The sequence below is a fragment of the Sphaerodactylus townsendi genome, linkage group LG03 (assembly GCF_021028975.2).
Source record: "Sphaerodactylus townsendi isolate TG3544 linkage group LG03, MPM_Stown_v2.3, whole genome shotgun sequence".
In the NCBI taxonomy this organism is placed as follows: domain Eukaryota; kingdom Metazoa; phylum Chordata; class Lepidosauria; order Squamata; family Sphaerodactylidae; genus Sphaerodactylus; species Sphaerodactylus townsendi.
This window is the reverse complement of record NC_059427.1, coordinates 175,503,830-175,528,926: the sequence shown is the minus strand read 5'-3', so window position 1 is coordinate 175,528,926 and position 25,097 is coordinate 175,503,830. Positions and strand designations below refer to the sequence as shown.

At 48.5% G+C, this 25,097-nt stretch overlaps 1 protein-coding gene across 2 annotated transcripts in view; it reads right to left on the bottom strand.

Annotated features, from left to right (window-relative positions):
• LOC125429788 (metabotropic glutamate receptor 6-like) overlaps positions 1–25,097 on the bottom strand; it is a 58,348-nt gene that overhangs the window by 13,637 nt on the left and 19,614 nt on the right. For both annotated transcript variants that reach the window (XM_048491246.1, XM_048491247.1), the window contains exons 3-8: positions 12,955–13,171; positions 11,479–11,614; positions 11,237–11,391; positions 9,810–9,950; positions 4,304–4,504; positions 1,621–1,760 (exon numbers count right to left, since the gene is read on the bottom strand). In XM_048491246.1, the coding sequence (XP_048347203.1) occupies positions 1,621–1,760; positions 4,304–4,504; positions 9,810–9,950; positions 11,237–11,391; positions 11,479–11,614; positions 12,955–13,171 (990 nt within the window). The remainder of the gene's footprint in view (positions 1–1,620; positions 1,761–4,303; positions 4,505–9,809; positions 9,951–11,236; positions 11,392–11,478; positions 11,615–12,954; positions 13,172–25,097) is intronic.

Sequence of the window (25,097 nt, the reverse complement as noted above, 5' to 3'; positions counted from 1 at the left end):
ATGTTCCCCCTTTCTCTCCTGCAGGAGACTCAAAGGGGCTCACAATCTCCTTGCCCTTCCCCCCTCACAACAAACACCCTGTGAGGTAGGTGGGGCTGAGAGAGCTCCGAGAAGCTGTGACTAGCCCAAGGTCACCCAGCTGGCGTGTGTGGGAGTGTACAGGCTAATCTGAATTCCCCAGATAAGCCTCCACAGCTCAGGCGGCAGAGCAGGGAATCAAACCCGGTTCCTCCAGATTAGATACACGAGCTCTTAACCTCCTACGCCACTGCTGCTCACAGGAAGAGAGGAAGAGGAAGAGAGGTGGGAATTTACCATGGAAGCACAACCATAATTCCTGCAAGAAGACGTAACTTCTAGTATGACCCGCAAATGATGGCATCACACTGGGGACAAAACTCTAGTTCTCACCCCCAAACTCGAGTGCTACAGTTCCTGGCATGATGTAATTGCTTCCGGGATCACACCAGAAGTTATGTCATTGTGTAAGGAGGAGGATCGCACCCCCCCATTTGGTCAGCTGGTTTCTGCCCACCAACCAGCTGAGCATTGGCAGGCGATGCCCGCAATCCTCTGCAGGTGCCCTGTCATAAGCAAGCAAATGGCAACCTTACCTGCTTTGGATGGCCTTGAATGGCACACTGGCTCTGACATGTAGGCCACACACGTGACTTCTTGCACTTATCATGATAAGCTTATTGGCTGTTCTCTACAGCAGGAAGTCATACACAGTGGTAGGATTCAAATACTTTAACAACCGGTTCCAAAAGGACTCAGCGGTAGGATTACAACCATTCTCTGAACTAGACAAAAAATTAGCTACTGGTTCTACCGAATAGGTGCGAACAGGCTGAATCCCACCACTGGTCGTACATCAGAGAGCGTTTCCCCACTTACCATGAGTCCCCTATGCCGCGTGCTTGAAGAGCGCCAGGAATGACGCGCGCTGAGGGGGCGCGACAGCAGCAGCAGCGTCGGGGCGGCTGCGTTGTCGCCGCCCCTGTAGTGGGGAGTGCCGGGGGACCCTGTGCTACTTGGCTACAGTAGAAGGTAAGTGGGAAAACGCTCAGAGATGTTACAGGCATGACCTAATGGCTACCTGTGACACTTGTACTATCACTGTCTTCACAGCCACAATAAATGCGCTGAGCCCTGCATGGGAAGGATTTTTAAAAATCCAATAAAATTAATTAATAAATAAATGTGCCATTTTGGGGCGTAGCAACACATACTGCTGGCACATGCAACATATTCAGGCTTCAAACTTGAGCCCAAAGGAAAGGTAGAAATATTTTAATAAGTAAATAAACAAATAACTAAGGAAAATGTTTATCCGTGGAGTGGTAGGGCAAGGGTAGGATCCACTCCACTCTTTCAACTCTATGGTTTCCATTGAATTCTGCGGAGGAAGTGCTGCTTCCAACTCTACCTCTTGGAAGTTCCCGCCAGTTGCCCGAAGGGACCTGGCAACCCTCAAGAATACCCATCCAATGACTTCCAAATGTGCCGAAAGGGTTCAACAACATCATACTAGAACTCAATGGCTCACTGTTCTGCCAGACCTCCTGCCTGTTCCGCCACATCCCCCAGCGATCTCTAGCACTGTGCCAAGTCACTCACGTTCAGGCGGAGATATTCCGTCCACTGACCAATGGCCTTGTACCCGGGGGATGTGGTGTTTGTCAGCTGATACTGGAAAATGTCATAGCGCCCAGGAGCGTCCCCATTCTCGTTGAACATCACGGGTGTCCCGGCACTACCTGTGAAAAGGGAAGAGGTGCAGGCAGGAGGCTGATACTTTTCTCCATCTGAACATGTAGGGCTTCATCCCAGGCCCAAAACTTATTTGGCTGTCCTTGACCAAGGCCGGGGCGGTTTTGGTCTTGGTCCCAGACTTGCAGAATTCTCCAGTCAGTGAGACCAGGGCCTGCCCTGTGGGGCCTAAACCAGGGTCTATGAAATGGAGATTTTCCACCAGGCTTATGGTTGAAGAAAGGAACGGTTCTCTTAGATGGACTCTCCCCGCCCGCCCCTTTTTTTCTCACACTTTTCCTTTGCCTACTTACTTTCCCCCCTAATCAGAGGTGGGATCCAGCAGGTTCTCACAGGTTCCCGAGAGTAGGTTACTAATTATTTGTGTGTGCCGAGAGGGGGTTACTAATTGGTGATTTTGCCACGTGATTTTTGCCTTAGTTACGCCCCTCCTCTCAGCAGTAGCGCACAGAGCTTGAAGCAGTCTAGCAGGAGGTGCACCGGCGTGCGTGGCAGCCTGCACCTGCGTGCATTCGTTTCCCGCCACAGCCCTGCCCAGCAATGCCCCGCACCCAGAATGCCCGGCCACGCCCCTGTTGTGCCCCCCCATCACCATTGGCGCTACGCCACTGTTTGAATCACACCACCATGGGAACCTGTTACTAAAATTTTTAGATCACACCACTGCCCCTAATCCTGCCTTATGGCCACCCACGGCCATTTTATGACTGCCCGTGCTAGGCAAGCATGGTTTCTCTGATCCCGGAAACAATAACATCATCTGAACGCCATTATTATTTGGCACTATTTTATGTTTTTATTATTAATAGGGTATTGATGATTTTAATGGCAATACTTTTATGCTGATAGCTGCACTGAACCTGGCTTAAGTCGGGAAGAGGGGGATAAAAATATAATCAATAAATATTTGGCTGGCCCAACAGGGAAGTGGCAGGGTAGGTTTTGAGGCATGCCTAGGGTTGTCAACCTCCAGGAATGGCCTGGAGTTTTTCTGGAGTCTCCAGATTGCCTTTGTTAAGATGTGACTCCTGAAATGGCTGCTTAAGAACTGAACAGTCCCTGGCTCTTTCCGCACAGACCATTTAAAATGTTTGGGAAACGTTTTTAAAAGAAATGTTTTGGCCCTTTTTGTCCGTGTAAGACAGAAAAATGAAGCGTTTGGGGGAAAGATACCTCACCGAATGTTTTTTTTAAGTGGGAAACAACACGTTGCCATAATCAGTAGGCACAACTGAGTTTGTTCAGCTACTTCAACCACTGAAATGGCGCCCAGCCGTGATGCCAGCGGAAGAAATATCTTTGGAAAAGAATCAGAAAATGGCAGGCAACATAGAGAATCAAACTGAAACGGCAGAAAATGGTGGGCGCACGCGGCTGAGAAAACTAAAGTGAGAGCTTTACATTCGGGCAGGAAAAATAAACATTTCCTGCTGTCTGCACAGCAGGCAGGAAACTTTTTAAAAACATCATCAGGAAACAAGTTGCTTGTTTAACTTTTTCAGAATAACCAATTTTAAGCACAAGTAAAATGAATCCCACCACTGCTTACCATCCTCCAGGCGGGGCCCAGGGATCTCACGGCACAACCACTGATTCAGCTCCCCTGGAGGAAATGGCAGATTTGGGGGGCCGACTCCAGCCTCACATCCACGCCGAGATCCCCCCCTTCCCCAACTCTACCCTCTCCAAGAGCGGTCTCCGAAACCCCAGGAATTTCCCAAGCAGAAGACGGAGGCCCTTTAGGGACAAGTCTGTATTACATTAGTTTTTTCTCCAAAATTAGGTCCTAGATTTATCACATTTGAATGTTACATATTAAGAGTGCTCCCCAACTACAAAATTCTCTTTCATGTACAAAATGAGCACATTAAGAAGAAAAATTATTTCACAGATTCAGGGAGGAGAGGCCTATCAGTGGCTAGTAGCCATGGTGACGAAAGGGAACTGCCACCTTCAGAGACAGTAAACCTCAGAATCCCAGTGCCAGGAGGAGGCAACATCAGGAGAAGGTCTCAGCCTAGCTGCTGGGCCACCAGAGGGACTAGTTGGCCACTGTGAGAAAAAGAGAGAGGAGTGTGGCTTTATACCCTGCTATTCTCAAATATAAGGAATCTCAACACTGTGTGAAGGAGGTGGGATTGGAGAGTTCTCAGAGAACTGTGACTGGCCCAGGGTTACCCAGCAGGCTTCATGTAAAGGAGTAGGGAAACAAACCCGGTTCTCCAGATTAGAGTCCACTGCTTCTAACCACTGCACCACAGTGAGACAGAATGCTGGACTAGATGGACGCCTGTTCTGATCCAGCAGGGCTCTTCTTATTCCAGACAATGTTCGCTTTGTTTTTTATGGGCCACAGACTGCAAAAACGCAGCATCCTCCCTGCACCACGCCATGCTCCCTGAAGCGGTACAGCCCAGAAAAATCTGGTACAATTACTATGCTGAATCTCGGCTGGCTGCCCCCTCACTCTACCGTAAATTGCTGCTCAAACTGACATCCCCCCCCCCCAAATGGGCCCCACTAGCCTCACCATTGAAGTTGACAGAGAGGATGTATTGCAGCAGGGTGCGCCCATGAATGGGGTCCATCTTGTCACACACCCCAGTGTGGCCTGGGCAGAGCTCCCCGTGCATGTTGTGCAGCGCGTGGGCCATGGCGTATACAGCGTCGATCACAAACTGCACCTTCCCTTCCTGCTCATAAGATGAATCTCGCCCAATCCGCTCTTCCCCTGGAAGGACAAAGAGAAAGGTTGGACCCTCGCATGGAAGGGGATCCAGTTCCTTCCTTATTCTGAGTCAGGTGGATCCGCAGGAGCAGGAGGTGCTAGAACGATGGACCTTCTCTCCTCAGGACATGGGTGTGATATTTCAAAAATTCTCCCAAGTAAAAACAGGAGAACTCTTCCCTGGAATGTTAGTAAACTAGTGGAAAGGAGAAAAATGTGTGGTGTGATCCTCCGGCATATTAATGTTAACTCATGCATGCAGGGAACATTCACAAATATAGCGTCCGCTGGTCTGAAATTCTGGAGCCTGTTAACACATTACAAAATCCTAGTGTCCTCCACATGTCCAACAGAGGTCCTGTTGACAGATGTGTTTTGGGAGTTCGGTGCTTGACGCTTAACCTCCAGGTGCTCAGGGGCCCAATTTGAAATGGCTGGGAAATGGGACTTAAGCTTCCCCCCTTGCTAGGGCTGGCAGGCCTCCCTCAACGCCATCTGAGGAAAGCCTGAAAGTGAGATCAGGTAGCTCTAGGAACTGCAGGAACTCTATAGTTTTCTCATAGAATTTCCAGTAATTCCTAGAGCTACTTGACCTCACTTGCAGCTTTCCCCAGAAGCGACGTCATTGGACAGCTGTGGGCTGGCAAATTCCTGGAGGTGTGGCAGATGGATCCTGCTGAGAGTGGGATTTGGGGAGGGGAAGGACCTCAAGTTTTTACTGTTTTAATATTGTTCTGTTGATTATTTTTATTTTGTATTGGTTTCTATGTCATTGCCCCCCTGTTGGGAAGGGCGGGATATAAACAAACAGACAAACAAATAAACAAACTAGATATAATGCCATAGAGTCCACCCTCCAAAGTAGTCATTGGTACTTTCCACATGAACAAAATCAAATGACAGGCAGAAATAAATGATTTCCTCCAAGGAGTTCTGCCATGTTTTTAGGCCAAAACGTATTATTTCCGGCCTGAAAATGATTTAAATGCATGCTGGATTTTAACTATTGTTTTTCTGAAAATGCTTTCAAAACGCTTTCACTTGCTGGGCAATCACTTTAAGACATTTCCCATGTCTCTCTGCAGTCCTTGGCACCATTTTCTGAGCTCACTCCATTGTCTAGCCCAGGGGTAGGGAACCTGCGGCTCTCCAGATGTTCAGGAACTACAATTCCCATCAGCCCCTACCAGCATGGCCAATTGGCCATGCTGACAGAGCCTGATGGGAATTGTAGTTCCTGAACATCTGGAGAGCCGCAGGTTCCCTACCCCTGGTCTAGCCTGTTTATTTTTGTCAGTTCTTTTAAAAAATAATTTGAGGGGTGATGTCTTTGTAGCTACGAAGGCATGGCCCCAGAAGAAGAACAGCACATGACTTCAAAGCATTGGACCCATGAAGCTTTAAAAAAGAAAGAAAGGATCATTATAAAATGGCAGCCAGGAGTCATTTCACGGGGGTGAGTGTGGACAAACGGCAGCAGGTGGGCGGAGGCATTGAAAGCGTTTTGCAAAAGTTTTCAGTGATTTGTGAGGAAAAGGCCATTGTCTCAGAACTACTGATTGAGAGACTGGATGTAATTCTGGAAGATATTCAGGGTCTGCCTGGAGTTTGGGAACCCCGCCCTCACTGCCGAAGAGCCTGCTGGCTTGGCAGTTTACAAGACCTGAAAAGGCCCTGGATAGCCCTGATCTGTCCCCTGGGAAAACCAACTTGCAGTATCATCCATCCATCCATCCATCCATCCATCCATCCATCCATCCATCCATCCATCCATCCATCCATCCATCCATCCATCCATCCATCCATCCATCCATCCATCCATCCATCCATCCATCCATCCATCCATCCATCCATCCATCCATCCATCCATCCATCCATCCATCCATCCATCCATCCATCCATCCATCCATCCATCCATCCATCCATCCATCCATCCATCCATCCATCCTTCATCCGTCCGTCCCAAATCCATCCAATCCAAATCCAAATCCATCCATCCATCCATCCATCCATCCATCCAAATCCATCCGTCAAATCAAATCCCATCCATCCAATCCCGTCCAAATCCATCCATCCATCCATCCAAATCCGTCAAATCCGTCCATCCATCCATCCATCCATCCATCCATCAGAATCCAAATCCAAATCCGTCATCCATCGTCGTCCCATCCATCCGTCAAATCCATCAAGTCATCCATCCGTCCAAGTCCGCCAAATGGATCTGTCGTGTCTGATCTGATGTGATCTGTCTTGTCTGTTCTGTCTGTCTGTCTGTCTGTCTCTTCGTCTGTCTGTCTGTCTGTCTTGCTCTGTCTGTCTGTTGTGAGGCGTGCTTATACCCTGCCCTCCCCCGACAGGCCAGACTCAGGGTGACTTCCAACAAACAATTTACAATACAGAAAGGTGTTGATACAAAATCAACACCTTTCATTTAAAACAAAATTTCCTATTTAACTTGATGAGTGGGATAGAGGTCTGTCCTACGTATGTTCATAAAACAGAAGGAAATTCCTCAGAGGCAAGATAGATGGGTAGATATGGAGATCAAAGGTAACCTGAATTAAATTGTTTTTAACTAGTGTTTTAATTGTATTTTATGTTGTATACCGCCCAGAGCCCTTCGGGGATTGGGCGGTATAAAAATCTAAATAATAAATAAATAAATAAATTCCCAGGTGCCCCACAGGATAAAGACCGCTAGAGGAGTACAGGAGACAAGGGGGCAGGGAAGAAGAAACGAGGGAGGAAAGGGAAGAGAAGAGAAGGAAGGGAAAAGGAGAGGAACAAGAAGAAAACTAGGGTAGATTTATACCCTGCTTTTCTCTACCATTAAGGAGTCTCAAAGCGGCTTACAAACTCCTTTCCCTTCCTCTCTCCACAACAGACACCTGGTGAGGTAGGTGGTGCTGAGAGAATTTGGAGAGAACTGTTACTAGCCCCAGGTCACCCATCAGGAATGTAGGAGAGGGGAAACAAATTCCGTTCCCCAGATAAGAGTCTGCTTCTCATGTGGAGGAATGGGGAATCAACCCGGTTGTCCAGATTAGAGTCCACCACTCTTAACCAGTACCACCCTGCTGGAAGGGAGGAGAGGCCAGCTGACCGATCTCACCGTCACTACGCTCAACCATACCGTCACGTAAAACTTTGTCTTATAAGCCCTGTGGAACGGGGCTAAGGCTCCTCCCGCACATGCAGAATAATGCACTTTCAAACTGCTTTCAATGCTCTTTGAAGCTGTTTGGAATAGCAAAATCCACTTGCAAATAGTTGTGAAAGTGGTTTGAAAATGCATTATTCCGCGTGTGCGGAAGGGGCCTAAGTCATGCAGGGCTCAGATTTCACTTGACAAAGGGTTGCATCACCACCAGGAACTGGAAAGGCCCTGGACAGCTGATATGTTTTGGGGACCACCAGAAAGTTGTTTCCAAGAGAGCGTAATGCTGGGGGGTTTTTTTGGGGGGGGAGTTGTATATGAGCAGCCCATTGGTACACATATACATATTCCCAAAGGGGCAATACCCAGGAAGTGTTTTAATTTGGGGAATTAGCATGTTCTTGATCTAGATTGAGCTCCTAAAGGTAAAAGTAAAGTTTCCCCTTCAGTTGTATCCGATCCTGGGGTACCACTGCAAGCAGTGATTTTATAGACAAGCCTCTTTTGTGGGGTAGTTTGCCATTGCTTTCCCCGGCTATTCTTTACCCCCTAGCTATGTGCTAGGTACTCATTTACCGACCGAGAAATGGATGGATGGCTGAGTTGGCCATGAGCCAGCTGCCAGGATATCTGACCCACAGGGGGCTCGAACTCCTGACCATGTGAGTGGCAGTGCAAGCACTTAACCACTATGCCACGTGGCTCCTAGACTGAGCTCTCCTACTTTGCCTCAAAATTGAGTTCCCGTGGGGAATCTGCAGCTGCCGTCTGAAGATAGGTCCCCATAGCACTATTACATAGATATAAGTTTAGATTGTGCCCACAGCTGTCCGCATTATGGAAAACGCACTTCTGGTTTTCGGGCAACAAGACTTGGAAGCCACATAGACAGACCTACACTCAATGTAAATAAAGGACATCGGCCTCTTGGGCAGTCTCTGGTGATGCAAGAAGGCTGAGAACTTTTCCTTTGGGGCCACAAGCGGTTAACATACCTATGCAGCAGAAGGATTAGTTTTTAAAGGAGGGCGGTAGAGAATTTTCGGCATTTCTTGGCTAGCCTGCTTGAATTAATTCCCCTCGTCCAACATTAATTTGTGTCATCCAACGGGCAATATTTGGGGCCCGGAATGCAGAATGCTGATCTTCTGCCTGCTGTTGGATGTGTGGGAACAGCAGCTGAGCACAACGCGCTGCGAGCTTGTCATGCACCACAGTGGGAGAGCTGCAGGCAACCCAGAAGAGAGGGAGGACAGGCAACTTTGCAATGCTAATTAAAATCCTGTCAGGTTCTAATCTGGGATTTTCCTGGCAATCAAGTGCATTTGATTGAGAGATTGGCAGCAGGTAGGGTATAAGTGGGGTTATCGGGGATGGGGGGAGAGATGCTGGCGTCTCATTCCTGTCTGCCCTGGCAATGGGAGGATTTGGGGTCTCTAATCCCCTCCGTTCCTGTAGAGTTGTAATGAACCCAACAGTTCTGCAGCGCCTTGATAACATCCCTCAAAGCCCCAGGGATTAATGCACAGCACATCGGGAAGAACTATCTGTGGGGTGCAGGGCAAGGCTCCCAACCTCCCGGCCCTCCACGCCCTGTTCCAATTCTTGTGCAATTACACAAGATCTCCTGGAGAAAGAGGCATCAGTTTCCTTCGAGGGAATGGTTTCAGAGGGTCTGAAGTAAAACAATTAGAAGAGAAGCAAAAGAATTTGGATTTATATCCTGCTTTTCTCAACCGTAAGGAGTCTCAAAGCGACTCACAAGCTTTTCCCCTCCCTCTTTCCGCAAGAGGCACCTTGAGAGGAAGGTGGGGCTGAGAGAGGTCTGAGAGAACTGTGACAAGCCCAAGGTCACCCAGCAGGCCTCATGTGCAGGAGTGGGGAAACCAATCCTGTTCGCCAGAACAATCCTGCTCATCTGCTGCTCATGTGGAGGAGTGGGGAATCAAACCCGTTCTCCAGATTAGAGTCTGCCGCCTTCACCACTACACCACAGTGCCATCAGAACCTGGCTGCAGTCCGTCCCCAAAATCTATCGACGTCAAATCTTCAGGAATTTCCCAAACCAGAGTTGGCTATCCTAGGTGTGTCAGGGGCAAGTGCTACTCTGTATTTATCTCTCCTCGCTTTGGGCTCCCTTGCCATTCCTACCTGTGCATTTCCGTGCCCCCTCCTCAGGTTGCATCCCGGGCCTGGTGAGTTTGCACCTGAAATCCTCCTCCCAGTATTCGGCAAACCAGATATTGCGTCGGTTGTTCTCCAGGGAGCGGGTGGTGAAGTACTGGTCGAAGCCTGGGCGAGAAAGGAAGGAGAGCGCGTGAATAAGCAAGAGGGCAGCCAAGGTCTTTGTGGCTCACTTGCTGACTGTCTTCTGTGGCGGGAAACGCAGATCAAGCTTTGAAAAGCTGGGACCTGCATGCTGATTTCTGAACATCTAACGGCTGTTCAAGGCACAGGAGCACGTCTGATTGGTTGTTTTCCAATTCAGTTGGCAACCATACCCTACTTTTCCAATACTTCCTTCCCCAACGAGAAATGCTGGGTGTGTAGATTTGGTCGGCTGCCTTTGTTTGTATGTGCAAAGTGCTGCCAAGTAGCAGCCAACTTACGGCAACCCCGTAAGGTTTCCAAGGAAGAGACTAGCAGAGGTGGTTGGCCATTGCCTGCCTATTCCTTGGTGGTCTCCCCTCAAAGAACTAACCAGGGCTGACCCTGCTTAGCTTCTGAGATCCGAGGCTAGCCTGGGCTATCCAGGTCAGGGCCTCCTGCTTTTAGAAGCCTTTCATTTTCTCCCAGATGTTTTGAAGCTGGTATGACTCCCTCTTTCCCCCTCTACCCATCTCCCTTTTTCTTTCCCTCTCCTATCACCCTCTACTCTATTCCCTCTCCTTCCCCTCTCCCACTCTCTTATTCCCTCTCCATCCCATTCCCACCCCTGCTCCCTCTCCCTTATCCCCTCTCCGTCCCACTCCCTCTCCCTTATTCCCTCTCCTTCCCCTCTCCCACTCTCTTATTCCCTCTCCATCCCATTCCCACCCCTGCTCTCTCTCCCTTTTCCCTCCCCCTCTCCTTCTCCCTTATTCCCTCTCCTTCCCCTCTCCCACTCTCTTATTCCCTCTCCATCCCATTCCCACCCCTGCTTCCTCTCCCTTATCCCCTCTCCATCCCACTCCCTCTCCCTTATTCCCTCTCCTTCCCCTCTCCCACTCTCTTATTCCCTCTCCATCCCATTCCCACCCCTGCTCTCTCTCCCTTCTCCCCTCTCCGTCCCACTTCCTCTCCCTTATTCCTTCTCCCCTCCCCTTCTCCCTTCTCCCCTCTCCTTCCCCTCTCCCTCTCCTTTATTCCTGTCCTCTCCTCTCTCCCGTCCCTTCTCCAGTGCTCCTTCTCTCCTCACCCTCCCTCCCGATTCTCCCTTATTCCTACTTCCCCTCTTTCCATCTCCCTCTCCCTTATTCCCTCTCCTCTCTCTCTCTCCCACTATTATTTTCTCCCCCCTTTCCTGCTCTCCCCCCCTCCCTGCTTGGGCTGGTCTCAGAGCTGCACTGGAAGGGGCAGGGCCCCCCAGCCTTTCTTACCATCAATTGAGGCTCGTTTGGGTAAGATGGTGACGGCTCCCTCAGCCACATCCTCCAGCTTCACAATGGGGGAGAGCTTGGAGCCCCAGCTGTCCGAACCCACCCACAGGAACTGCCCGGTCAGGTTGGCGCGGCGTGCAGCTTCCAACACTTGCCTGTGGTGGGAGGGGGAACAAAAATGAGGGTCTCCTCTAACCTTTCCCACCCCCCACCCACCCCGCCAGGCTGCTCGGTGCACTCACTTGATGTCATCCTCATTTGCAAAGATGATGATGCCACGGGCATTGGGGGTCTCCATCAAACGCTTGATGAGTTTGTCAAACTCGCCTGGTTTGGGTTCTCGTGGGATCTTGATGGACTGAGCAATGCAGACTCCACCTGCCAGGGGGCAAGAGAGCTTCAAGGGGTGGTGTCCTTCACACCTGGGCCTGAGTCTTGTCCCCTCCCCTGCTTCCCCCCAGTGGCGTCCCTAGGCAAACTGGAGCCCTGGGCAAAACCTGAGTTTGATGCCCCCCCAACAACAACAACCTTTATTAGGCATTGAAAGAAAGAAAGAAAGAAAGAAAGAAAGAAAGAAAGAAAGAAAGAAAGAAAGAAAGAAAGAAAGAAAGAAAGAAAGAAAGAAAGAAAGAAAGAAAGAAAGAAAGAAAGAAAGAAAGAAAGAAAGAAAGAAAGAAAGAAAGAAAACAAGCATTGGCAGGAAGGGGGTGGATTTAAAAAGAGAATCTGGGGACATTTAGGGTGTGCCTGCTGTTAGGGGTGCAATTATTAAGATAGCTGCACCAAAATTTCAGAGTATCTTCATGAGCCGCTACTGATTATACCACCCAGGTTTGGTGAAGTTTGGTTCAGGGGGTCCAAAGTTATGGACCCTCAAAGGTGTAGCCCCCATCTCCTATTAGCTCCCATTGGAAACAATGGGGGATGGGGACACTCCCTATGGGAATCCATAACTTTGGACTCCCTAAACCAAATCTCACCAAACCTGTGTGATATCATTAGGATAGGCTCCTGAAAAATCCCTGAAATTTTGGTGCTGCAAGCCTGAAAACTGCACCCCCCTGCAGGCCAAAAACAGAAAAAACACTGAAAATTCAAAAAATCCCACCTGCATTTTTGGCGCCCCCCATAAGGTGGCGCGCTGGGCAACTGCCCACTTTGCCCAATGGGAGGAACGCCTCTGTTCCCCCCTCACTGCTCAACCAGAACTTTGCTTCTCGGACTGTGCCCTATGGGACCCTGAGGGTCTGTGGGTGCACATCAAAGGTTCTGGGATGCATATCAGCTATTCCTTTTATTTTAACCACAAGCAGCCTCCAGCGTCTAGGATTTTCAGCAGGAAAACGACTGGATAGGAAATGAGGAAGGACAGGTTAACCTTTATTTCCTGGCTATTTCCCCTCCTGACCTGCTTCCCCCCTCCAAGATCCCCCACCTTCACAGCAGGCCTTCCTCAATCTACTGAACACTTAACTGCTCTGAAATTTCAGTTGTCTCATGGTCCTACATTGTCTCATATCTGAGACTGTTTTCCTCTGCGCCTGCAGACGACCAGTGAAGAGACTCCCTCTGACCATGTGCCAAGCGCCTTTCCCTGACCCTTGGGTGATCACATCCAGCCTCCATATGTGAGATTACTGGCTGGATTTCCAGGTTGGACCAATCTCCCCTGTCTAGCTCTGCCTTCATTCTTGACCACACCCCTGGGTCCAACTCACCAGCTTCACGTGAGATCTGCACAAAGGCCTCCACGCCGCTTTCCCCATAGTTTCCCTCAGACGCCAGTGTAGAGACGTAATTCCAACCCAGGGCCTTCACTATGTCCACCATGGCTTGGGCCTGGTAAGAGTCGGGAGGCACCACGCGGGAGAAGTAGTCGTAACGGTTGCTGTCACTGAGCTCGGGTGCAGTGGAGGCGTAGCTGATCTGGGGAATCTGGCAGGCAGGAAGAAAAGAACAGAGGTCAGGTGTAGGTTTATTTTTTAGGGCTCTGTGTATAATGCAGGACATGAAAACAAGCTGTGGAATGGTTTCCTTATGCAGGGTCAACCCCTTGGTCCAACAAGGTCAGTATTGCCTGCTCTGACTGGCAGCAGGCAGAGATCTTTTCCGTCATGTACCTTTTGGCCTCTTTTAACTGGACATGCCAGGGGTTGAACATGGGACTTTCTGTGTGCTGAGCAGATGCTCTTCCACTGATACACAGCCCCACCCCAAAAGCAGTGCTTGATACGTGAACACGCAGAAAGCTGCCGTTCACCAAATCAGCCCCTTGGTCCACACAGGCCAATATTGTCTACGTAGACAGGCAGCTGTTCTCCAGGGTCTTAGGAGGGCCAAACTAGACATGATACCTTTTCCACAAGACATATTTATTTTCCCTGCAGCCACACAACAGCTGCGGAGAATGTTGTTTTAGCAACCAGAGGGAGCCCGATTTAGCTTGGAATTGTGACTGGTGGGGGGGGGGGGCTCCTGACTCCCCTACCTGTGGTCAGGAAAAGGGTAAGGGGTAAGGCAGGAGCCCTTCCTTCCCCGCCCTGCAGTTCTAAGGTGATTCTTTTAAAAGCGTCCTGTCTTGCTTTGCCTTGTGGCAGACATTTTTCACATCACCGACTGGCACACCCCAGAAGGGGAGATGCTGGGGAATGCTGATTATTCATGTAGTTGTTTCTGACCCATCCCTGACAGTTCGGGGGCTGGAATAGGAGCCCTCGGCAAAAAATAAAGAACTAAAAACAAAGAAATTACAATGTATTTTTTTTCTGATTCATGGTTGGTGGGAAAGTGACCTGGTCAATTTAAAATGGAGTCTGCTTTCAAGATGGTGGCCCTAATTCAAAAGATTTTGCTAACAGTGCCCGCAGTATAGTATTTATTTATTTAAAACATTTATATCCTGCCTTTCCTTTGTGGTTCAAGGTGACCTACAATAGTAGTTAAAACATTTTCTTTTAAAACCAAAAATTAAATAGGCAACCGAAAATCTCTTCCCCCCTTCCCCCCTTAAAAGATGCCTGCCATCCAAACCCCGTCAAAAAGCCCTGGTTCCAAGGAGGCTCCCCCGCCTCTTTAAGGAGCCCATTCCACAGATCTGCAGGAAGAAGAAGAAGAAGAAGAAGAAGAAGAAGAAGAAGAAGAAGAAGAAGAAGAAGAAGAAGAAGAAGAAGAAGAAGAAGAAGAAGAAGAAGAAGAGGAGGAGGAGGAGGAGGAGGAGGAGGAGGAGCAGGAGCAGGAGCAGGAGCAGGAGCAGGAGCAGGAGGAGCAGGAGGAGCAGGAGGAGCAGGAGGAGGAGGAAGGTCACCCAGCAAGAACGCAGGAGTGCGGAAACACGTCTGGTTCACCACATAAGCCTCGGCCACTCAGGTGGAGAAGTGGGGAATCAAACCCGGTTCTCCAGATTAGAATCCACCTGCTCTTACCCACTACGCCCCACTGGCTCTCAACAGAAAAGGCCCGGGTTCTGGTGGATGGCAGACATGCCCCCCTAAATGGCAGTATAGCCAACAGATGGCTGATTGCCATACTTGGCACTCAGGGACATATGGAAGGAGATGCTCTTTTGAATAATGTTGGCACGTGAGTTCTATGCCAACCCCTGATCTATTGCTAAATATGCATGTCTGCGCATTTTGCCCTTGGTAATCAGTTTCCAAGTAAAAATGTTAATTTGGAAATGACATATGTTCTTGATAGCCAGGCGCCATTTATGTCCTTCTGCATGGTGTAGGGGTAACACTGGTAGGAGCTGGAGGTTTCAGCCCTTCAGGAACCATGGAGATGCCAACCAGAGATAAGTTAACCAACCTGGATTGTGGGAAGAGTTGAAGTTGTTTTTGAACGGCTTTAGGAAATCTCATAATGACAATATTCCTCTTACTTAGGACAGCCAGCTTTGGGTTGGGAAATATCTGGAGATTGTGGGGGTGGGGGGCTGGAGAAGGTAAGGTTTAAAGAGGGGAGGGACATCAGAAGGGCATGATGCCATAGAGTCCACACTGCAAAGCAGTCATTTTCTCCAGGGGAACGGAATTGGACATCAGTTAGAAGAGCACAAGATTTCCAGGCCATACCCAGAGGTTGACCACACTATGGTATTTTCCACACGGTCCAAATATTCAATTCAATTCAACCTTTAATGTCATATAAAAATCTATATAAATAAAAATGTAAATGTTCGTTTGTTCAAAATCTTAAATCTCCGAAAGCTCTTCACCGATTGGTTTGAAATTTTGACACAACGTTGCATTCCAATACGCGCGTGTTTTTATATACCTGCTATTACACTATGATACAGGTGTCACACATGTGACAGGTAAAACCATGTTTTTCTTTACAAACAGCGCCATCTGGTGCACTTTTGCTTTTCTTTCCCATTTCACCAGACTGGGCCACAGCAACACGTGGCCAGGTACAGCTAGTTACAAATATATTTCATTTAAGACATTTAAATATTGGTATTTAAAATGTTTTCCAAGAACTTAGCCACTGCCAGGGTAGTCAGTGGGCTACAATCCCTTATCCAGAAGCGAGTGGTCTGGAATTTAGAACGGGTAGTCCTTGGAAACAACAAAGGGTGGATTAAAATCATACACAGGTTGCTATGAAGATGGCACTCCAGGAGAATATGGGATATAGACCGAATTCCCACTGAAAATTTAATCGAGATACAACTGTTTCAAAAAAATCAGCACCTTTTCATCCAGGTTCCAACATCCTCACTGCAGCATGTTTCCAGTGAAGACGTCTAGGCCCACCCCTTGGGGGGGGGTGCCTGCTGTCAGGGGTGCAATTGTTAAGCTAGCAGGTAGATGGGGAGATAGATGACAGAGAAGTGAGGTATTTAGCCCTGGATCTGTAGATTGGTTGTATTCCAAGGGAGCGGGGGGGGGGGGGGAGCATACAGCTGCCTTTGTTGGATAAAAAAGGTGATGCTCAAGATCCCTCAGCCTTTCCCGGATTTGGTTAAAATATACAATTCACAGTTAATTCCTATATTGTCCAAATCAATCCCTATGGCTCTAATTTTGTCCACAATGACTTTGAACCAGCAAAATTGGAACTGGTGTTTGAAAAGGTTTAAGTTTATGTCACGAGCAGATGATCTAAAATATAATTTGAGCCAATCCTTGATGGTGGCAATCCAGGCTTCAGTCTCGACAAGTGAGAGCCCAACTTCAAGACACAAGGTTGGATAGGTAACACTATTTGGGACTCCCAAAATCCTTCTCACAAATTGTACTTTGATTTGTTCAACATCCAATTGAAAGTCACTGATCTAAACTGGGATCCCATAGAGAATGTTAGGCAAAAGCTTTGCTTGAAAGATTTTTAGGGCGGCTGTTACTGACTGGTTTCTTTCTCCATAATAGAACTGAATGATACCAGACATAATACGCCTGGTTGATGAAATCAAGCAGGATCTATGTAGGGACCATTTAAGATTGTATTGGAAAATGACCCCAAGATATTTAAAGGATTGAACCTGTTCAATCTCAAATATCTTGGGATGGGAGGTGAAATATTCCAGTCTGCGCATGTTTTTGGCACAGCTTCTGCTCCTAAATCAGGCCTCCCCTGTGAGAGTTCCCTTATCCCAGGGTTTTCAAAAATTGCTAAATTGGTGGTTCTTTCAAAATATCTCGTGCTGATCCTGCTGCCATGCAAACACCGCGGGAGAAGGGCCGGTTTATTTTTCCCACCTTGCCTCCTGCTCTCCCTGCCCCTGTGCTCATCAAGGGTCTCACTGTTGCCGCCCCCTCCTCCTCCACTGTTCGCCCCGTTCAACGAACAGCGAGCTGGACACTGTCCCGCTGGAGGGGCAGGATAGTGCCTTCCTCCTCCTCCTCTCCCTCCTGCACTCAGATGAGTGGCGGTGGCAGGAGTGTGGGGGAGCCAAGCAAAAGGAAGAAGCCGAGGCAGATGGCCAGATGGCGGCGGCAGCAAAGGGAACACCCAGCGGGGAACCCTCCCCTCGCCCGTTTGTGCGGTAAATACAAAGAAACCGGGGGCTCGTGCAAAATTAACTGGAGTACTTCAACTCGATTCCTTCATGGAAATAGACAGCCATGCAAAGGGAGATGCCAAGATACAAACAACCCAGTATGTATGATCCTGGTTCTACCCTGGGGTAATTGTGGCGTGCAGAAAACGCCTACGTGAAATGGATACTAGGACTGGTAACCCTGACGGAGCCAAGCAGAATATCCAACATGTTTAATGGCCACTTGGATAGGAGTGGAGCATGTGCTGGGTCCGGATGAGGACAACCAGGGTTCTCCCAGCCCCGGTCAGTGGGAGGCCTGGGGGAAGCTGCTGTCCCTCTGCCGGAGGAACCTACACAGGAACGGGGGGAGGGGGGAAATTCTCAGAAGAAATCGTGGCCTGGAACACTGTTTTGCACCAGGGCTGTTGCCTGACATTTTTGGGAGCAGCTGGAGTTACCAATTCCCAGGCAGAATCTGGAGACCTCCCGCTATTACAACCAATCGCCAGAGGATCAAGGTCACTTCCCCTAGATCAAACTATTGCTTCCAAGGATGGATTCTCTGGCATTGTATGCTCATGAGCTCCCTCCTCAAACCCACCCCCACCCCCCAGGTTCTATCCCCGAAGCCTCCAGGTATTTCCCAACCCAGAACTGGCAATCCAGCCCAAGGAATTCACACTGACCGTAGATCAAAGAGGACATTACAGTGGATGGAGGAAGAAGGATTGGTTTTTAATTCCCTTGCTTTTCTTTACCTTAAAGGAGTCTCAAAGCAGCTTACATTTGCCTTCTCCTCCCCACAATAGAAACCTTGTGAGGCAGGTAAAGTTGAAAGAGTTCTGAGAGAACTGTGACTAGCCAAAATCACCCAGCTGGCTTCATGTGTAGGAGTGGGGAATTGAAACTGGTTCTCAAGAGCAAAGTCCGCCACTCCTAACTGTTACACCATGCTGGCTCTGAAACCGATTGTCCTAGTTGTCTTTTACAGCTTCACAGCCCTCTCCTTATCTTTCTGATTGGCACCACTCCCTGGCTCAATTCCTGGTCGCTCCAGCGAGGATGAATCTTGGGTCCCCCTCCAATCCCTCCTCTGGCTATAAAGCAAGGTACGCCTTCTAAACTCTGATCCCTGAGGTAAAACCAAACCATCCCTTTCCCCCTGTCCCCGAATCTCTATTTCCTGCCCTCTTCAGGTCTGTGAGAAGACCCATTAAAGCGATTAGAGACACGGATTAGAGGGGTTTTAGTGAAATGAACAGTAGCTCCAGTCAGGAATGACTGAAGCTGGTGTGTGCGCGAGGCTGTGGCCACTCGGCACAAGCGTGCCGGCTAGTCATTTCAGCTATGTCTGTGTGGTTGAATGGGTTTAAGGCAGATGGGTTTACTTGTGTGTTGACGTGGGCTCTTTAGGATCCCCTTGAGCTGCTGAATCTGAACACAGCTCCTGAAATCGCAGAGGGGCAGATTGATTTCCCCGTCCCTGGCATGTATCTGTCAGAATCCCCCAAAACTGAAACAAACTCATGTATAGAACAGTAGTTTATTCAGAGATGTGGATTTTCCCTGGACAAAGCCAGAACTGATTTGCCCGTGCAAAATCCAGTAATTAAAACAGCTTGCACCCCCCCATCCTGGGAAAGTGCACCTAAAAGTAACTGTAAGAAAGATAACAGTGAAGATGCCCAGCCACTGACCTTGGCCTGGGAAGTGAAATCACATACGAGAAACAGTCAAAAGGCAGACAGTAATGCATTAACCCATTCCACCACCACCCCCATCATACAGAAAGCAGCATAAGCAAATCCCCAAATCTAACAGGCCTCCTGACAGTATCCCAGGTGGCCAAAGTCACCAAGCTCCAGGTAGGCCTAGAGCTCTGCTGGAATTACAGTGGATCTTTAGGCAACAGAAATCAATTTTCCTGGAGAAAGTAACTGCTTGGGAGCGTGGAGTCTGTGGCATTACGCTTTCCTGTGATCTCTGCCTTCCCCAGTTCCATCCCCAAATCTCCAAGAACTTCGCCAGCCTGGAGTTATCAACCGCAGGGCCGTTAGCGCCGTCTTTTGCAGTGCCCGTTTCTGTGGCCAGATCACCTAACGCAGATTTTGCTGCACCACTGAATCCTGATATACTCGTCCCAATGGCACGGGGTATTAAGGCTCGGGGAACGGTGGATTTTCTCCCCAGCTTTTGAAAGCACAGGTGAAGCGGATGAAGCAGAAGTTTCAAGAGAAGTTTGCTACCCATTAAGAACATAAGAACATAAGAAAGAGCCTGCTGGATCAGACCAGAGTCCATCTAGTCCAGCATTCTGCTACTCGCAGTGGCCCACCAGGTGCCTTTGGGAGTTCACATGCAGGGTGTGAAAGCAATGGCCTTCTGCTGCTGCTGTTCCTGAGCACCTGGTCTGCTAAGGCATTTGCAATCTGAGATCAAGGAAGATCAAGATTGGTAGCCAGAGATCGACTTCTCCTCCATAAATCTGTCCAAGCCCCTTTTAAAGCTATCCAGGTTAGTGGCCATCACCACCTCTTGTGGCAGCATATTCCAAACACCAATCACACGTTGCGTGAAGAAGTGTTTCCTTTTATTAGTCCTAATTCTTCCCCCCAGCATTTTCAATGGATGCCCCCTGGTTCGAGTATTGTGAAGAGAGAAAAATGTCTCTCCTGTCAAATATTTTCCTACCCCATGCATAATTTTATAGACTTCAATCATATCCCCCCTCAGACGTCTCCTCTCCAAACTAAAGAGTCCCAAACGCTGCAGCCTCTCCTCATAAGGAAGGTGCTCCAATCCTTCAATCATCCTCGTTGCCCTTCTCTGCACTTTTTCTATCTCTTCAATATCCTTTTTGAGATGTGGCGACCAGAACTGAACACAGTACTCCAAGTGCAGTCGCACCACGGCTTTATATAAGGGCATGACAATCTTTGCAGTTTTATTATCAATTCCTTTCCTAATGATCCCCAGCATAGAGTTTGCCTTTTTCACAGCTGCCATGCATTGAGTTGACATTCCCATGGAACTATCAACTAAGACGTCCAAATCCCTTTCCTGGTCTGTGACTGATAGCACTGACCCCTGTAGCGTGTATGTGAAGTTTGGATTTTTTGCCCCTATGTGCATCACTTTGCATTTTGCTGCATTGAACTGCATTTGCCATTTCTTAGCCCACTCACCTAATTTATCAAGATTGCTCATGCATGGTTAACTATTCAAAGTCACCTTTAACAAACCCTTTTTGTTCTGTTCCCCAAGTAAAACAGTCTTAGGTGCCCTGCACTCGGCCAGAACAGTGTGGGAGACTCACAAGCAAGGTGTAACGATTTTTAAAAAGAGAGGTTTGTTGCTTAGCAGAGTTAAGACCCCCTAACTCCTCCCAGGGTCTGACTAAAATAAAGTAATTGCTTGACTGAAACACCTTGAAACTTGAGACTTCTTCCAAGAAAGTCCACTTTGTCATTGCTTCCTCTTGGCTCCTTCAGTGTCCTCTATCTGGACCTCGCTTTCTGTAACACCTTAGCTTGAAGCTCTATGCCTTATACACCTTATACTATACACCTTAGACATAACAGATATTACAGCCTTCCAGCTCCACTGGAACCTTAGATCAGTGATGGCGAACCTTTTCGAGACCGAGTGCCCAAATTGCAACCCAAAATCCACTTATTTATCGCAAAGTGCCAACACGGCAATTTAACCTGAATACTGAGGTTTTAGTTTAGAAAAAATGGTTGGCTCTGAGGTGTGCGTTACTTGGGAGTAAGCTTGGTGGTAGTCAGTGGCTTTGCTTTCAAGCAACCGTGCAACTCTTCAAATGGGTTTACTCAGAAGCAAGTCTAATTGCCATCAACGAGCTTACTCCCAGGTAAAGGATCATGCTTTAGTTCTTCCCATGAAAATCAGTGGAGTTTAACAGCGCTTAACAGGGTTGCCTACACTGCTTTCCCAAAACTAGGTCTTAGGTTTAATGCTAATAATCTCCCTGAAATAATTACACTATTATCATACTGGGGGCCTGGCAGGGGAAGGGGGAGGAGTGTGGGGAGAGAGGGATGTAAAACTTTCATTTTCCGAAACCCAATAACCCCCCCACCACAAAATAGAAGTAAAAAGGCAGTTAAGGAAGGCAATCCTAAGCAAGAATGCTGTGCGAGGGGTGGGATAACTTCAGGAAAGCTAAATTGGTGAAGCAGCCATCTGATCTGTGGTTTTTCCTTCACATGTCATCACAGCATTTGACTTCCCACAAAAATGCAACAGGAACAGAAAAAGAAAAGCAGTTCTAGCGAAGACCTTTGTGTGCTTTAAAAAAAATCCTAAATGCATCTCGGTTCCTCCACCCTTGGCTTGATATGCCCAGGCGATTGGCAAAAAAACTTGGGTCTCAGCGTTGGAAAGGCACACATTTTGTTTGTCCAACCCCTCAAACAGCAGCAGCCAGCCTGCTCCAGCCTCCAGCAGGTCCCGTGTGCACCCACCGCTCTGCCCTGTGCTGCTCCAGCGCCTTCACCCCACCCGCTCGAGCAGGGGCCAGCCTGCTCTAGCCTCCAGCAGGGCCCGCGTGCACCACTCTGCGCCTCTCTAACATCTCCGCCTCCACTGCCTCTGCCCTCCCCCTCGGGCAGCAGCCATCCGGAGCACAGGCACCAGGCCCACTGCCAGGATGCTTTTGGGGTGCTGGGGCTGCTTAGCACCTTGGGCCTACAGGGGGATGGGAATTGTATCCTGTGTGTCATTTCTTGCAGCTCATACCAGCAGGTGCTGGCCAAGGTCAGCTCCGACGGACTTTTTGCTCTTATCAAACTGACTGCATATTTCATAGTCTGTTCTCATGGGGGGAGGGGTATCTTCACATGTCATATTACTGATGTTTACGCGCGGAAAAGGCAATTCTGGCTTTTCCAAGCTACTTTCTGGATGTATGAATAAACCTCTGTTCTCTACAAGGTACTGTTTCTTTCGTCAGAGACTGACACCCACCAGCCGAGTCCTCCCTGTTTGCAGCGGTGCACGTACGTCGTGCCCAACAGCCCAGGCCAGCCTAGTTGTGTGTGTGTTTGTGGGGGGATTTTCCACCCCCCCACATGACGAACTCTGTGCCCACGTGCCCACAGAGAGGGCTCTGAGTGCCACCTCTGGCATGCATGCCATAGGTTCGCCAACTCTGCTCTATGGCATCATACCTCATTGAAGTCCGTCCCCTCCCCAAATCGTGCCCCCCTCAGGCTCCACCCACCAAACCTGCAGGTATTTCCTACCCCAGAGCTGGCAACCAGAGCCTGGCTGTGTTTTTATGCGTGACTGGACTGTCCCCAAACAGCTGGACTCCTGTCAACTCCTCAGTCTTTTAGATTGGTGGGACTGAAAAAAATTGAACCGGAACCCTCTTCCTCTCAAATGCTGTGACCTCATATTTGAAAATACTTGGCTTGGTGAATTCCTCTCTGTTGTTCCAGGACAGAAAAGGTGTAGAATATCTTCAGAAAAACTCTAGCACGAGACTCGTCCTGACTTTTCACAAACCCTTGGTTCCGCATTTCGTTCTCAGGAGACCGAGGTTTCTGAACGCTTACAGCATTCTTGTACACAGAGTTTTTAAGGACTCTGCAATGCACTGCTTATCTCCAGTCCATAAGCCACATGTCAGGATTGATGAGATAAGCAATGTGACTGATTTTAGTGAAGGCACGGGAGATGAGAACCCACCAGTGCCCATCATTCCAGAAGGGAACATTGATGAACCCCTGTTTATGGATCTTGACACCGAGCTATCAGTAGAGGTAAACTCATAGTGTGATCACCTTGCTGAAGGAGGAATGATTGAATCGTCAGGGCAACATTAATGTAATCGAGACCACCCAGGGCGGCAGGAGTCAGAATGAACATATTGAACGTCTTGACCAGGTGTTTAGAGATCTCAAAGAGTTGGTGAATTTACAACAGGGAGAGGACGTTACTGAACATCCGGTGCTGACGTAAGCGAACAACGTGAGTTTAACTGCTTCCAATGTCATGCCTCACTCTAATACAGCCAAACGGAGTTTAGAATGGACTAATAGTTCTCATTTAAAATTGAAATTCTGTGAGAATAACTGTGTTTTTCATGATGCCACCAAAGCTCTGGATGAAATCCAATATGCAGATTGACTAAGTTCCAACAACAATCATAGCATCCTCTCTTGGAATATATCAGGGTGGTGCCATCATATAAGTGACTCCGATATAATGAAAGTCTTATCTAGCTTCAACATCATTCTATTACAAGAGACGTGGGCTAGTGGCGATGTTCATCTTGCGGGTTTTGCCTCTCTCCAATTCCAGCTTTTAGGCTTAAAGCCAAGGGGCATATGAGAGCTGGCATCTGTATTTTATTTATTATTATTATTATTTATTATTTATGAAACTTGCTATACCGCCCTATCCCCGGAGGGCTCAGGGCGGTGAACAACACAAAATCATACAAAAAACATAAAAATCTTAAAACAAGTACATTCTAAAATAGGGCCCACCAGACCCATATACCACCCTCTTCCAAAAAATGAGGAGGGGTCCCAGTGATGTTAAGGGACCCTACTAACTTTACTCTCCCTCAACTCGGAGATAACCTCTGTAGTTTTAAACCCATGCCTGCCTCTGGCCCAAGTTTTACTGATCTTGCGGGCCAATTTGAAATTTTTGCTTGTAAATGTCCACTTGCCACCTGTGGCTAGTTCTTATGTTCTTATGTGCAAGAGGCAAGCCGACTGGTAAGAGGCAAGCCGAGCAGGAATATCCCCGGATGCCTGTTGTCATGCCAGGATTGGTGAGAATGATCTAGTTCCAAGAGTGATCTAGGTCAAAGATGTGGTTTAAACCTACATGAAATTCAGTCCGAAATCTTGTCTCAATGCAGGCTGCCCAGAGGCCACACTTTAAATCAAGCAGCTCTGCATCTGATTGACCTTTCCTTGCCATTGAACAGGGTCATCCTGAATGGTCTTCCCCCTTTCGATTGTCCGGGAAAATTCACGTTTAGACCCACACGAGGGGCTAGCGCAGTGATGGCGAACCTTTTTAAGACCGAGTGCCCAAATTGCAACCCAAATCCCAGTTATTTATCACAAAGTGCCAACCCGGCAATTTAACCTGAATGTTGGGGTTTTAGTTTAGAAAAAAACGGTTGGCTCCCTCTTCCTCCGCCCCACCCGCTCGAGCAGGGGCCAGCCTGCTCTCGCGTTCAGCAAGTCCTGCGCACACTGCTCTGTGCCTCTCTAGCATCTCTGCCTCCTCTGCGCCCCCCCCCCCCTCAGGCAGCAGCCACATGGAGCACAGGCACCAGGCCCGCCAGCTGAGTCCTCCCTGCTCACCGCGGTACACGCACGTCGTGCTCAGTGGCCCAGGCCACCCTAGATGTGTGTGTGTTGGGGGCTTTTTTCCACCCCCCATGACAAACTCTGTGTGCGTGCCCACAGAGAGGACTCCGAGTGCCACCTCTGGCACCCGTGCCATAGGTTCGCCATCACTGGGCTAGCGTGATTGATTATGTAATTATTTTGCTTGGACTGATGGGCAACAGATATCATTTTGCCATAATGGCTAGAACTGAAAGCGAGCATTCCCCATTCCTACTAAGATGAACAAATGACTGTTTACCAAGTTAGTCAGTTCAGGATGTTGAGCCTCCGTTGGACCCAAGAAACTGAATCTAACGTTGCTTAGCTGATTTCTGAAGATCGGACGGCTCATTTACCCAAAAGTCTGACAGCTGTTGAGAAAGAAAGGATGCGTGTCAAACATACAATGAACTGCTCTCTTATTTCATCACACAGTGTTCAGCTGATCTATCAGTACATAAATCTCCTCAACTGCCAAAAATATCTACCTGGT